This window comes from Rana temporaria, chromosome 1 (assembly GCF_905171775.1).
Source record: "Rana temporaria chromosome 1, aRanTem1.1, whole genome shotgun sequence".
In the NCBI taxonomy this organism is placed as follows: Eukaryota; Metazoa; Chordata; class Amphibia; order Anura; family Ranidae; genus Rana; species Rana temporaria.
In genome coordinates, this window is record NC_053489.1 from 341366273 (window position 1) to 341382960 (window position 16688).

The 16688-nt window shown below is 42.2% G+C and overlaps 1 protein-coding gene across 1 annotated transcript in view; it reads right to left on the reverse strand.

Moving 5' to 3' along the window:
• Positions 1-11837, reverse strand: part of LOC120946892 (cysteine-rich protein 1-like) — a 72677-nt gene extending 60840 nt beyond the window's left edge. Inside the window, exon 1 of the mRNA XM_040361718.1 lies at positions 11722-11837. Coding sequence (XP_040217652.1) covers positions 11722-11764 — 43 coding nt within the window. The 5' untranslated portion in view covers positions 11765-11837. The remainder of the gene's footprint in view (positions 1-11721) is intronic.
• Between the last annotated feature and the right edge of the window lie 4851 nt (positions 11838-16688).

A 16688-nucleotide genomic window follows, 5' to 3' on the forward strand; every position in this document is an offset into this window, starting at 1 on the left:
GCATCAGAGCTTCCAGCTCACCTGTTTTGCTTGGCAGACTTCTGGCATTGGTGAACAAACACTTAAATGTATTGTTACATTTTTCTCTGGTGTTTTTCATATAATTTATAGTAGTACAAATGGCACTATTATTTCCAATGGCTGTTTGCAACATGGGAACTTTCTTGTCACCTGCCATAACCCTCCCCCCATCTATCCCCATTCCACTCTCCATTAATGTCTGACCACTAACTGACCTGTCTGCTCGATGTAATTCTAATTCACCCTCCCCCCTCAATCCTAGTTTAAATACTCCTCCAGCATTCCCATAAACCTCTCCCCCAGCACAGCAGACCCCCTTCCATTCAAGTGCAAACCGTCTTTAGCATATAGGCTGCACCCCAATGAAAAGTCAGCCCAGTGCTCTGATGTTTTCTTTCAGTTTGTTTTTGCCCCCCCAACAAAAATTTGAGCACCAGCCGCCACAGGAGAGGTTGGAGTGCAGAAGTTAGCAGATTTGGGGGACAGAGGTTAACAGGTGATGAGTAGGGATGATATTCAAGTTCGAGTCGAACATCGTCTGTTCGAACGTTCACCGAATTTCGAACATTATGGGCCGTTCGCGCCAAATTCGAGTGGCACATCACGGCCCATAATTCACTGGGGCATCACAGTGCATTGCTGGCTGATGATTGGCCAAGCAAAGCAAAGATAGACATAATTGGCCAAAGCCAGGGTGGCTTTGGCCAATTATGTCTCTGGGAGTTTAGTACACGCCCCACACTATATAAGGCCGCCTGCGTGGCGACCATGTGTAGTGTGTTGCAGCGGTGGTGGTGAACGGCAATCAGAGAGAGAGAGTCAGTTAGCTGCAGTTACAGTGTGTAGAGGATATATATGCATCCCAGGTGTTGTATATATATTTATACACTGTATTCAGTTTAGCTAGATCTGTTCCTGTATTCTCTTCCTAATATAATGACAGGCAGGCAGGTGATTACTAATACCACAGGCAGGGATCTGCAAGTATTTTCACTTAGTGTACTGTGACCTCTGCACAGTGTGCACCTAAAGCTACCTGAATACAGTTGCTAGTGTTCTCATACTAATACCACATGCAGGGATCTGCAAGTATTGTCAGTTAGTGTACTGTGTCCTATGCACAGTGTGCACCTAAAGCTACCTGAATACAGTTGCTAGTGTTCTCATACTAATACCACATGCAGGGATCTGCAAGTATTTTCAGTTAGTGTACTGTGTCCTTTGCACAGTGTGCAACTAAAGCTAACTGAAGACAATTGCTGGTGTTCTCTTACTAATAATACTACAGGCAGGCAGTTGATTCTGCTAGCTGCAGTATAATCAGTATATATATATATATACTGTATATATATATATACATCCCAGCTTTGTGCAGCTACATCTCCCTGCAGGCCATTAGTATGTTTGGAAGGACAACAAGAAGAGGCAGACAGTCAGGAGCCGATAAAAGAGGGCAAGCAGGCTCTGCGTCTAGAGGCAACAGTGCTGGTTTTGGACACGGTGCATTCTCATCAGCACGTGGCCGTGGGATACGCTTGTCCTTTTTTTTTTGGCACCTGGCCGTGTTGAGCCGCAAAATCCCGAAGACTTGGTAGAGTGGATGGCCAAGCCATCCTCATCCTGCTAATCCTCCCTAACACAGGCTCAGGGTACTTTGTATGGTAAATCTGCTTCCAACACGCCCTCTTCCCTCTGCTCAATGGCATCAGTCACTCCTTCCCTAGCCCCACCATGAAAGAAGAGGTCTCCTGCGAATCAACAAATAGTCCAGAGAACCAATATGTTAAATTTGTTAAAATGCTGCTCAAATCTATAAAGTGTACAAATCCACAAAAAAATTGAATAAAGAAAAAAGTGTGATGAGCGCAACCTCTAAAAACACTCTGGATGAGATATAAGGGTCAACGCTATAATCCAAATAAATATATGTGAGTACCTATTAAATAATGTGCAAAAGTGCAATGTGTTCCGGGACCCGAAACCCACTAAACCTCCTAAAGTGTGTCACATGGGGGTGTCTATTACACAAACCCAGTGCTGACAATATAAGAAAAACAATAGCAATCATAAACAAACTTGGACACCTTTTCCACCGAAAATCCTCTGGGTTACTGGGTCTTGAGGATGGATCACTGGCCAGAGCTTGCACAGTATGCAATTAAGCTACTGGCCTGTCCTGCATCCAGCGTTCTTTTGGAACGCACATTCAGTACAGCTGGAGGCTTTGTAACCGATCACAGGGTGCATCTGTCCACTGACTTGGTCGATCGAATGACCTTCATAAAAATGAATCAGTCTTGGATCACCACCAGCTACCAAGTACCTGATGCTGATGTAACCGAATATTTTTTTTTTAAATGTCAGATCCCTTCAAGACTGCCTATGCTGATGCTGAATGACTATCCTGTTATGCTGAGTGACTATCCTCTTCCTCCTCAATGATCATGCTGATAGGTTGTAAGAACATTTTTGGTTCTGGGTACCGCCACCAGTGCCTAAGGCCCAATTTTTCTGCCCCTGTTTAACAGGGGCGTGTAATTAAAATTTTTGATGCAATACTTTGCAGCAGGGCTCATTCCTGCGCTCCAACTAGAGTATCTGTGAGGGGTTGCAGTGTTATGGCACCACCACCAGTGCCTAAGACCCAATTTTTCTGCCCCTGTTTAACAGGGGTGTGTAATTACAAATTTTGATGCAATACTTTGCAGCAGGGCTTATTCCTGTGCTCCAACTAGAGTATCTGTGAGGGGTTGCTGTGTTGTGGCACCAGTGCCTAAGGCTCAATTTTTCTGCCCCTGTTCAACAATGGCATGTAATTACAATTCTTGATCTAATATTTCACAGCAGGGCCCATTCCTGCGCCCACCAAGATTAACTGTAAGGACTTACAGTGTTGTGGCACCAGCACCACCACCACCAAAGGCCCAATTTTTATACCACTGTTCAATAATGGCATGTAATTACAATTCTTGATGTAATAGTTCACAGCAGGGCGTCCCAGCGCCCACCAAGACTAACTGTGAGGGCTTACAGTGCTGTGGCAACACCAACACCTAAGGCCCAAATTTCTGCAGAGTATATAGGGCAGGCCCCTACTTTTAAACATCAAACTTACAAACGACTCCTACATGCAAACGGAAGGAGACAACAAGAAGTGAGAGGAAATCTACCCCTAGGAAGGGAAATTCTCTCCTGTAAGAGTTAATATGGGAAAAAGGTGTCTCCTCTCCACTGACACTTTATCACCAATCCTTGTTTCACTAAAAACCCAACATTTTCAAAAAAACATTTGTCATTGGGACAGAAAGTGAGGTAAAATCTTCAGAACAGGTGCACAGACAGCAACATGTTACAAGGGTGATAACCCTTCCCTATGTTTTCCAAAAAGCTTAAAAATAGATTTTTTGGCTGGAGCTACACTTTAAAAATGTACCAGTTCAAAATTAAAAACAGATTCTACTTAACAACAAACCTATAGTCCCTGTCTTGTTTGCACTGCCTGTATACTGCTGTTCAGAGTATATAGGGCTTGGGGGCCCCACGCCTTTCCTTTTTTTTATTTGGGTGCAGGGTTCCTGTTAAGACACAAAGGGGCTGGTAATGACCTGGGGGGGGGGGGGGGGGAGAGACCCATGCCATTTTTCTCAATGATTTTCATCTATATTGCAGGGACCAGACATTACATATAGGGGCAGATCCTCAAAGAAATTACGCCGGCGTATCTGTTGATACGCCGCGTAATTTCAAATTTTGCGCGTCGTATCTTTGTTTTGGTATCCACCAAACAAGATACGACGGCATCTGTGTTAGATGCGACAGGTGTACGGATCTAAGATGCAATTTTCCGGCGGCCGCTGGGTGGCGTTCACGTCGTAATCCGCGGCGAGTATGCAAATTAGCTATTTCCGACGATCCACGAACGTACGAGTGGCCGTCGCATTCTTTTACGTCGTTTCCGTGTGGCTTTTTCCGGCATATAGTTAAAGCTGCTATCTGGTGGCGTACTCAATGTTAAGTATGGCCGTCGTTCCCGCGTATAATTTTGAAATGTTTACGTCGTTTGCGTAAGTCGTCCGTGAATGGGGCTGGACGCCATTTACGTTCACGTTGAAAACAATGACGTCCTTGCGACGTCATTTGGAGCAATGCACCCTGGAAGTTTTGACGGACGGGGCATGCGCAGTTCGTTCGGCGCGGGGACGCGCTTCATTTAAATGTAACACGCCCCCTACTCTATGCATTTGAATTCCGCGCCCTTACGCCGTGAGAGATACACTACGCCGCCGTAACTTACGGCGCAAATTCTTTCTGGATTCAAACCAAAGCCAGGTAAGTTACGGCGGCGTAGCGTATCTCAGATACGCTGCGCCGGTGCAGATCTTTGTGGATCTGCCCCTAAAGCCGCAAGCAGTTTTAAATTACTTTTTTTCCTATAGAAATGTCATTTTGTGCAGGGACAGTAGTTCTAAACATGAGAAACACGTGCCACTTCACAGGCATACTATAAACACCCATCAGGTTCGATATTTAAAGGCATATTTCACTTTTTTTTCCACTTTAAGCATCTTTAAAAGCAGTTTTTAAAACTTTTTTTTGCATTGATACATGTCCCCTAGGGCAGGACCCGGGTTTATAGACCCTTTTTAGGACAATAACTTGCATATTAGCCTTTAAAATTAGCACTTTTGATTTTGAGTCCCATAGACTTTAATGGGGTTCTAAAGTTCGCACAATTTTTCGGTCCATTTGCAGGTTCTGGTGAGAACTGAACCGGTGGGTTTTCGGCTCATCCCTAATGATGAGTTAGAGGGGCAGAGTTGTACTGAGAGGGAGATAAGAATGCAGAGATAACAGAGATATGGGGGGTTACTGTAAATACACCTGTTACATCGCTGGTCGTTATAAATGTCTCAATTATATTGGTGGTTGATATAAATACTTCTGTTGGGTTGAAGTCAGTGTAAATGTCCCAGTTACAATGGGGATCAGTGTAGGGTGCCCCCTTACATTGGTTGTCAGTGTAGAAATATTCTGTTATATTTTATAAAATATTTTAGTACACCATTTGGTTCAGAATATTTTTTTCTTGTCTTCCTCCTCTAAAACCTAGGTGCATCTTATTGTCAGGTGTGACTTATTGTCAGGTGTGACTTATGGAGCCAAAAATACGGTAGTAACATAAGGAATCTATCCAAAATGAAACAAAACAAAAATTTTCGTTCTGTACACTTCAATTGATCACCAAACTTACAACCAATGTACAACCAAAGTACAGTTCATACACAGTGCATATTTGCTTACATGTGTAGTTGCCATACATGTAGAAGAATGTATCACAGCTGTTCCAACATTGGCAAGACTTTTCTGTTGTCACAAATCCTATATCTAGTCTGTAACTATATACTTTTTTGTTATGTAAATTATATGTACATAGACCATGCTATGCCTTGAAACTATTACATCAAAATACATAGAAATTGATATCAATGAAATGAACAGCATCTGTGCCATGCCAGCTGCCTTTCCAGGCAGCATCCATCCAGTATAAGCATACATAGGCGTGCCCAAACTGTACCAGCTCCACATGCATGAGCTACACAAAGGGGTTCATTTACTAAAACTGGAGAGTGAAAAATCAGCTTCCAGTTTTTTTTTGTCAAGGCTTAAACAAACAAACTGAAGTTAGAAGCTGATTGGCTACCATGCACAGGTGTACCACAATTTGCAAACACAAATTAAACCTAAAATATACATTATATAAGAATAAATTGAAAAAAAAAACCCCTGAAGATTTGTATAAAACAGTACTGATACAATACATTAAATTACTGGTTATTTTTGTGATACGCAGCCAAAAATCTTTAAAACGGAAATGAACCCATTGATTTCAAAATCTGAAAAACAGTTAACATTCTTGGCATGCCGGAAATGCTAGCTATCATTTTGGTTGTGCTCTCAACCAAACTGTCAAACCATCCAATGGCTGGTGTCATAACGGATCACATGTGCAGCAACATGGCAGTTGCAGATTAAACAGAGGCCAAGATGGCAGCTTCCTTGGCTGAAAATGATAGGAGTGTTTACTCCCACTTTAAGACAGCCAAAAATGTTCAGGAAGCAACATGCATGTATTGTCCAGTGATAGTAATGTATAATATAGTGCAGCCAAAACCTTCACTTGATAGTACTTGACAGCTGAATGATATTGCAGCAACTTTATATTTGGGCAAATGTCGAACAACACATTGCTAGTCTAAAATATTTTCTGAAGGATTTAATTTATATAAATGAGCATATGCAAAATCAATGTATTCACTTATGGCAAGTTTTTTTTCTGGGTGATACATACATATATGTGAGATGCTCTACAGACCTGCTTTATAGGGCCTTTCACATACAGAAACCATAATTTGGACGAAGTAGAAATAATACTAAAGGTTGGTGGTACCCCTGTTCAGGAACAATTCACTATTAAATAGGCAGGTATTAAGGACCTATTAACTTTAGGTTATAGTATTAATTTTTAATACCTTTAGTATTTACTTAGGATGAGATTCAGGTTCGCTGTTGCCATGGGTTCAAACAAAATTCTACACATTCATGGTTTGTGGACCCAGAAAGTTAATGTAGGAAATAGCTGGGTCAAACGATAATACTGTATAATAAAATGTTACCATATTTCGCTGATTGGCTTTTGTCATGGCAGGGCATGGCTGATAAAGCCTTCCTCTTTGTCTTCTTCCTCTTCGCTTGCACAAAGCAGCCAGTTGCTTGTCACTGCTGCTAATAATCCCCTTCTTCCTCCTTTTTTGCTAATCCCACCACAACCTTAAAAACTGACAATGAGGAGTGTGCAGAATTATTTGACCACACAGTCAATGACTTGGTGCAGGAGGATGACCTTGGTCATGTGCAAGTATTCCTAATGACAGATATTGAGGCTGAGTTAGGTGGCTCCAAGACCATAGATGGAGGGGTTAGCAAACAGGAAGAATTTGGAGGCAGCAATGTTTCAGCAACTGCAGTTTACTGCAAAGTGGGCTCCAGCAATGAAGAGGGGGTGAATGGTGAGGTAGCAGACCATCCATGCATGTTACTGATTGAAGAGGAGGAAAATTCTGATGGAAAGGCAGAGCAGCAGTAAAGGCGGATTTTGTCCAGGGACAGTGGCAGTTTTCAGAGGACTGGATGGGACAGCCATCCTAATCTGTTTGGAAGCACTTCCCCACAGGTACAGGCCACTTCTATCCACAGGTCCTTTTTTAACATACATAGTGTTGACTGCATTGTTGTGGTCTGAAGTCTCTGCCTGTATATCAACTGTGGTAAATATACCAGCCATTTGTGTACTAAATGCCAGAGAAAGCACAGCCTCCTGTACTACAGAGCTTAGTGGGAGCAGCACCCTAATGAGAAAAGTCAGCAGCAAAAGGCAGGCACACCCCCTTCACCTCATTCCTTACAGCTTCTGCTTCCTCCACAGGATTCTCCTGCAGCACATACTGCAATATCAGATTCCTCAAATGTGGAAGATGCCTAACAAGGGGTTTTAGAGGCTTGGGATATGCCACATCAAGTGTAGAAAAGGGTCACAGGGCTATACTGAGTTGAGCCAAGCAAAGCCTTCAGCTTCTTCAGGATTCTCCTCTACCCACTTCTCCATCTCCAGCAGTATCCTTCCAGAGCTGCTGCAGTAAAGGAAAAATACTGTATGTCACCAAATCAGCCACATGCCCAGCATCTTTATACCAGCTTGGAATGCACTGGAACTCAATGTTGGCCATTGATATGAGGAAAGACGGGATGGACAGCCGCACTCCAAAAAAAACATAAGGTTGTCTTTATTGTAAAAAATCGATAAAAAATGCACTACAAAACAAGCAGAACACAGGGAAAACAGCCTACGCGTTTCACACTCCGATTAGTGCTTAGCCATGACTAAGCACCTATCGGAGTGTGAAACGCGTAGGGTGTTTTCCCTGTGTTCTGCTTGTTTTGTAGTGCATTTTTTTACAATAAATACAACCTTATGTTTTTTTTGGAGTGCGGCTGTCCACCCCGTCTTTCCTCATATCAATTGCTTCGTGCATTGCCAGCACCCTTGATTTCCTGAATCGTTGCTGTTTTTCCCAACACACCCAACTGGAGCGGTTACTCCCTTCGTCAAAGTTGGCCATGCTGCAGAGGCTGCACCAGCATGCTGTGCCAAAAATTTAGGGGAAGAGAGCACATCAGTCCGGAGGATAGGCGGAGGCGGGACCAGCCCCGCCGTGATCGTGGATAGGCCAGCCTCGCCCCGCCATGATCACGGATTGGCCAGCCCCGCCGTGATCACGGATAGGCCAGCAACACTGTAATAGCCCCGCCCCGCCGCCGTACATGACCATTCACAGGGCACCAGCCAGGGACACAGGAAGTAAACAGGGGGACGGATCTGGCAGTGACACACACTGCCTGGCATCCCCCTGAATGTTGCTCCCGGTGCGACGGCGCTCCCCACGTACAAGTACTCGCACAAATGCTCGGTATCGGTCCCCATACCGATACTATTAGGAGTTAGGAATTTATATGATCTAGATTATGTGTATTATTTCTACAAGTTCAATAGATCAATCGTGGTTATCTGTTTATATATGACCTACTAGTTAGTTATATTTATTGTGATAGACAGTAACACTGGGTTTGATTATTTATCTGCAAGCGTTTGAGCATTGGAGATTGGGCGTGGACACCCTTGGTGAAATTGAGCGGGTCTCTGTTGACACAGGATATTCATATCTGTGTTACGGGGACGGCTCCTTGGATGTTACTTCCGGTGTCCTACGCTTATGATCTCGGATGTTCTTGGCTTTTTTTCGTTTATGTAAATGCAGCTCACTGTTATTGGTTGCCGTAATATGAGAGAGAGGCTTGGTTGCCTCTCCTTGGTTATATTAAGGTGAACATTCAGTGCGTCGCCCGTGCCCTTTGAAAACGTCATTTATGACGAAACATGTCAGGGCGGAGCCACGCACTGACGTCACCGCGTTAATGTGACCCCGGAACCACGGGTGTGCGTGTTTTTTTGGTTGTTTTTCAATTTAACTTTTGCCGGTAATTTTAAACTGTTTAGTGTACATGCTACACTTTTAATAAACCCATCCTTATGGTACTTCACCATGTTGAGCCTCCATTTGTCTCCCTCTGCGAGCTTTGCGAGATATTGAGTTCAGAGTGAACCGCTCGGAGGAGTCTGTCATTTATACTGACGGGGTGAGGACACGCTGTGAGCCGAGGAGCTGCATCCCTGCCTGATCTCCCATAGAGGATCGTAAGGTTTATGTGCCTGTTTGACCCCATCTAACAGGGGGTCCTACGTTTCTGGTAAGAGTACCCATTTATCCCTCTTCTGGTGATCCTGAAGTTTTTCCCTTCTTCAATCCATTCCTTCTGAACCGGTGGTGGACTGCAACTTTTTCGTTCCTATTTAATTTCTGGATTATTTGGAATTGGACTTTATTTATTTATGTTTTGCTTTTCACGAATTCGATCAATCTTTATTTGGTGTTTCCTTTATGCTGGACATACGTTTTTGGACTATTTATATCCATTAAAATTATTTTTGTTTACAGCACTTCTTCACTTTAGTTTGTATAACGTATATGAATTTATGTATGAATACTTATTTAATTTAATATAATTAATCTTCTATATACATAATTTAATTCACACTTTTACATTTTTACTTTACACACATATTAATCAGGTTGTGTTTATTATTCCGCGCAACCCTTTTCTCTTTTATTCTCCTATATCACACGTTTTTAGGTGTTGCTCCTTTACCACCATTTATTCATCAATTTTTTCATATCTTTTCAATTTTTTCTTAGCGCGATATAATTTTCCCTTGGTAGACTGGGAACATATCATGTTTGGTGCTGTTCAAGAAGGCTTTTCTCATCTGTTGGTAGTGTTTGGTATTGCAGTCTTTTAACTTCATCATTATGGAAGCTTCCACTTAAAGCGGGGGTTCACCCTAAAAACTAATTTCTAATATTAGAGCCAGCATACTAAGGACATTTACTTTCGGCAGGTCATTTTTTTTTCTCCGTACATACCTTTATTTTCTGATTTTGACCAGGGCTTCCGCGTTCTGATGACTACGGGACTGGGCATTCCTATCCCTGCCTCAGGGTTCCGATGACTGCGGGACTGGGCGTTCCTATCCTTCGGTTCGATGATTGAGCTGCGATTCGGCACTATACGGCGCCTGCGCTCGCCGTGTAGAGCTGACTGCGCAGGCGTCGTATAGTGCCGACTCGCAGCTCAGCTATTTCCGGAAATCTGGTGACGCGCGTTGTGCGACAGGGGACCTGTTTCACAAGTCGTCAATCATCGAACCGAAGGATAGGAACACCCAGTCACGCAGTCATCGGAACCCAGAAGCCCTGGACAAAATCAGAATATAAATGTATGTACGGAGAAAAAAAAATTACCTGCCGAAAGTAAATGTCCTTAGTATGCTTAGTATGCTAGATGTAATGTTAAAACATTTTTTTGGGGGTGAACCCCCTCTTTAACCTGTTAACAAGTTTGGGTGCTGTTAAAAAGAGGGCTTTTTTCATTTATTGATAATGTTTTGTATTGCAGTCTTTTAACTTTATCGTTATAAAAGCTTCTACTTATCCTGTTAACAAGTTTGGGTGCTGTTCAAGAGTTTTTTTCTCATTTGTTGGTAATGTTTGGCATTGCAGCCTTTTAACTTCATCGTTATTAAAGCTTCCACTTAACTTGTTACCAGTACCTATAGCTAATTTATTTTTAAAAAGAGAGCAAATTTAGTATAGTGGAGCTATAATTTCTCATTGACAAAAAAAGCTTGTCTAGTTTTTATAGCTAGTTATACCTAATCAAGGGAAATGTACATTCCTTCTTCTCATAGTTACACCATTCTCCGTTAATTAATACATATATGTAAATAATAGGATGCTTAATAGGAATAATAGGATGCTTAGTATTGCCCAGTTTACCTTACCTAAAGTACAGGGGCTGACTGACCATTCGGGCACCCGGGCACTGCCCGAGGGCCCCATGCCACTAGGTGGCCCCATCAGGGTTGCCAGCCTCAGTAAAACCAGGGACAGTATGTAAAAATCTATGTTTTTTTACATCTGTCCCTGAAATGTCCCTTACCGATATCCTTTTGGTACAAATTTACCAAGATTATAGCTGCCCCGCCTCTCCAGTACCTTTTCAGTGTGTGTATGTGTATTCTTTGTGTATGTATAATGTGTGTGTATACTGTGTATGCATACTGTATGTGTGTATACTGTGTGGCCTCATAATCTATTGCCTGGGGGCCCCATAATGTCCTATTGCCTGGGGGCCCCATAATGTCCTATTGCCTAGGGGCCCCATAATCTCCTATTGCCAGGGGGCCCCATAATCGCCTATTGCCCAAGGGCCCCATAATCTACTATTGCCCGGAGGCCCCATGAGTTGTCAGTCCGCCCCTGCTAAAGTAACAATATACACAGTACTCAAAGTAAAAAACTACAGTATAAAGTATTTTTCATTAAATTAAACATCAAGCACAGTATGCACAGTATGCATGAAATGCATTTGGTTTTCACAATCCACCCAGTGATAAAAGATTATAGTCTAAAGAAAGTATTGTAGCTGACAAAACTACACAGAGAAGAAACAGACAAAATAACTTACCAAAATAAACAGGTTTGCCGCATATTGGACAATAAGAAATCATCTTATTCCAAGATCAGTATTTAATACACAGAGGAAGCTTCACTGCAACTGACAGTAGCTGCTATTTCATGTGCTCTGCTATTGCAGCAGGATGTTGTGGTATGTAAATTAGATGCTTTGATATAGTTTCAAGGCAATTTTTCTTGAGGAAGATAACTATAAAGAAACATCTTTTAAAAATTCATTTCTCTCCCGTGCAAAATATTCTTATTTTATAAGGCATTGTAACTGAAATAACTTACCAATTTAGGTATTTTAGTAGGTAAAAGTTTTATGTGTAACTATCTTTTTATTATTATACTAAAGGTATGTTTATGCAATAACTTGAATGTATTCATTTTAAAACAAGGAACCATTGAAATCACTAAATATAATCTGATGACTCTTTACCTTCCTTTGCAATTGAAGATCAGTTTATGTTCAAACTGGCAAGTTTCAAGCTCTGAAGGATATTTTTTAACGCAAACAGTAGCTTGCAGAGGATAGTACCCAATCAGAAATAACTTTTCACTCAGAGATGTCTGCATTATCTCATCTGGAGGCGGATCTCACACACATCTCAGGTTCCCTCCCCACCATTAAACTGTTGAACACCCTGTGGTCATACACTAGATCTCTATTGAAGGTTAGGGGGATATGCCCATTCACCCCAATATGGTGCAACAAAAACTTTGCTGAACTTCTTAAACTTCAGGATTTCCGTTCTTGGGAACTGTCAGGCATACATTACGTGGTTCAGCTGTTCAGGGGTACAGTATTTAAGTCTTTCACAGACCTCAGAGAGAAAATTCTCTCTACATAGGTCCCACTTCTACAGTTATTTACAGTTGAGGCATGCCATACAGGCCGAGTCTAGATTGTCACCGGTTGTGCTGTCAACGCACCCTCTGATGTCGGAGGTATTTTTGGCAAGGGACAAGAAAGGCATGATATCTAGTATATATGGTAAACTACTTAGCATCACACATGATGCCTCCTCACTCCCGTGCAGAAAGGGATGGGAGAAAGACTTGGGTACTATTGATGGTGAAACATGGAAATTGTGCCTTACCTCAGCCCCATTGGTGTCGATATCTGCGTCTCGCCGACTCTCCCATTTATTTTTACTCCATAGGGTCTACAGGACCCCGGTCTGCCTACATAGGTGGGGGCGTCGAGATTCTCCACTCTGTCCAAAATGCTGCATACATGAAGGGGACCTACTGCATATGTGGAAATGCCCAAAATTATTCCGCTATTGGAACTATGTTCTCACTACCATTTCTCAGGCTTATCAACTACCGATTCCAAAAGATCCCGTTGTCTGTCTGCTCGGGGCACTGGAGGTACCCTCGCTCTCGCCTAACAGACATAAAGCAATAATCCATTTGTTATATACTGCCAGGAAGGCGATTGCGAGGCTTTGAATATCTCCTAGGGTGCCGACGGGTAGGCAATGGGTGGATGATGTCAATAAATTATTGATCAATGAAAAAATTACATATCAACATAGGAATGTGCTGAAAAAGTTTTACTCGATGTGGCAACCATGGCTTAATGTTCCTGGCCTGGGTCCCTCACAACTGGTTGCAGACAGACTGTTGCAAATGTGAGACACTGTTACCCTGGGAAGTAAGGATATTTGATCTATTTGGGGTAAAAATGTTGTTAGTTCTTATGAAAGTGATGGTGGACTGTCCTTTCCCCCCTCTATCTATCTTTCTATCCTTCTCCCCCCTCACCCTTACTCTCTCTCTCTCTCTTTCTTTCTCTCTCCTTCTTCTTTCACTTCCTCTTCTTTATACTTTTAGGCTCTCTCTATCTAGGCGGTAGTTTCAATTCCAATGCTAAACTACCCACGTTGGGGTATGATTCTCAGAAAAGATTAATATTGTCTATGTATATTATGTGGTACTGTACATTGCAATATAATGCTCTTTGATTGTTGATTGTGGACATCCCTTGTACACTGGAGAATTCATTACGAATGTAGGTTGTACCACTTGTTTCATTATCCATGCCTAGGACCTTTTGTATTATAATCTTATTGCAAATGTACACTTCTTCATGTGACAGTTTATGTTATGTTATATTGTCTTTTTTCAATAAACGAATTTTGATAAAAAAAAAAAGAAATAACTTTTCACTTTACCACTTAAGTCCCGGACCAATATGCAGGTTAAGGACCTGGCCCCTTTTTGCGATTTCGGCACTGAGTCGCTTTAACTGACAATTGCACGGTCGTGCGACGTGGCTCCCAAAAAAAACTGGCGTCCTTTTTTTCCCACAAATAGAGCTTTCTTTTGGTGGTATTTGATCACCTCTGTGGTTTTTATTTTTTGCGCTATAAACAAAAATAGATCGATAATTTTGAAAAAAATTCAATATTTTTTACTTTTTGCTCTAATATCCCCCAAAAATATATAAAACCTTTTTTTTCCCCTCAGTTTAGGCCAATACGTATTATTCTACTTATTTTTGGTAAATAAAATCGCAATAAGCGTTTATTAATTGGTTTGCGCAAAAGTTATAGCGTTTACTAGTTTTACTAGTTTTACTAGTAATTGCGGCGATCAGTGATTTTTTTTGTGACTGCGACATTATGGCGGACACTTTTGACACATTTTTGGGACCATTGTCATTTTCACAGCAAAAAGTGCTATAAAAATGCACTGATTACTGGGAAAATGACAATGGCAGTGAATGGGGTTAACCACTAGGGGCGCTAAGGGGTTAAGTGTGCCCTAAGGGAGTGATTCTTACTGTAGGGGGGTGTGGCTGGAAGTGTGACGTCACTAATTGTCGTTCCCTATAAGGGAACAGACCATCAGTGACAAGCCACAGAGAAGAACGGGAAATGTGTGTTTACACTCACCTCTCCCCGTTCTTCTGCTCCTATGACCTGATCGCGGGACACCGGAGTCGTGGACCGGGTCGCGCGTACGCTGCGGGCGACCCATGGCTGGGCACTTAAAGGGCAACATACCTGCACGTGTCATTCTGACGACGTATAACGGCGTTACAAAATAGCAAGGCAGGGGGCGCTATACTAACTGTGAATACATAACATAAATAATAAACAGTTATAATAAATAGATACCAACAATGCAAAAGCGGCTAATCACCACCTGTAAAAGGAGTGGTTGAGTGAGTGAGTGACAGCATCAACTTACGGTCTGCTGGTTCTCTGACGCCAGAGGTGGAACGCACGCCAGCTTCCCCAGCGAGGACCCATCTTTTCTATTTGACCTAAAGCCGTACAGCCTCAGTGCCGGGACGTGGGCACTTTCCAAGTAAGGAGCCACTCGGCACTGTGTTATTTTAAGTTTTTTAAATAAACAATATCATGCTATGGCGGCCTCTTCTTTCTTTCTTTTTTGTCCTGTAGTGACAACAAAGCCTAAATTGACCTTTTTTCTAGCGAATAAGGTCAACGACATCTGGTAAGGTGCCATCCTTATTAGCACAATTGTGGTGTACCTTAAGTGGTGAAGGTGGAAACCATTTCTCTATTCGCTCAACACATATAGAAGAATATCTGAGCACTACTATGCACTTTTTATGGACTTTTTTCACTGTTATACTGTAACAGACTCATATATGTTTTGGTTCATGCATGTTCCGTTGTGACATATTTATAGGCAACCACTCACTTTACAGGTGGTGATTAGCCACTTTTGCATTGTTGGTATCTATTTATTTTAATTGTTTATTATTTATGTTATGTATTCACAGTTAGTATAGCGCCCCCTGCCTTGCTATTTTGTATACATCTCCAGCTCACTGGAAATTTTGGGGAGCAGCTTTTTTTGATTAATTTAATTTATTCACTTAATCACATTTAAATTATATTTTATTTGGCGCGAGATCCTTTTTCCTTGTATAACGACGTTAGGCTGTCCTTAAGTGGTACTTCTGAAAGCTGAAATGTGTTTGGTTGTCAGTTTGTGTGTGTGTCCAATTCCTCTAAAACATTGCACTCACCATTATTACATCATATTTAAGAGATAAACAAGAAAGTTCCCATTACATAATTGGGTGCGTAGCCCTTTTTTCCCCAGTTCCATTATCATACATTCATATTAAGTTACCATATAATTTTTTTTTTTTTTTTTTTTTTATTTAGTGAAAGGACATGGTTCAAGAACAGACATCTGAATATATACAGTTTGGTGCATTATACATCACAGCAAATAGACGCTACATAAAATGTCACATCACAGCATCAAACTTATGGTATGTTGATCTGCAACCTGGGGTGTCTCGTGTGTTCCCTAGCAGGGGTGAAATCGGTAGTACCTTGGAACCGGGTCTACTCAAGATGGGTCATTACCATAATATCAATCCGTTCTGACAAAATAGGGTCTTGGACCAGTCCAGATCAGTTTTTAGTTTTAAATAGTAGAAAAGTAGCTTGGAGCCAGCAAGCACCGGTCCAGGACCAGAAGGAAAAAAAAAAAAAGAACAAATTAAACTAAACAGGAAAAGAAAGGGTTGATAAGGGATGGGGAGAGAGGGGGGAATAGGAATGGGAGGGGGGTTGTGAATGTGGAGGTGTACCTTGTGCGAACTCGCAGAACGCAGAGGTGGCATGGAGAAGCTCCATGTTGCCTCCTGGGGATAACCAGTAGGGCCTGTGTTTGACAGTATGAACTTTAGTTGGCGGGGTCACAGTCAAGGAGGGCTCTACTCTCATCAGAAACTATAAAAATGTTCCAGGTCTGAGTGGCCTGGTACGGTTCAGGAGGGGGGGCGCTCTCTCGTACCCCCTCTTTTCCTGCGGCCTGCCTGGTTGCGTGCTCGGATAAGGGTCTGGTATGAATTTTTGGGGGGAACCCCACGCCATTTTTTTTATTTGGCGCAGGGTTCCCCTTAATATCCATACCAGACCTGAAGGGCCTGGTAATGGAATTTGGGGGACCCCCACACTTTTTTTTGGTTAGGGG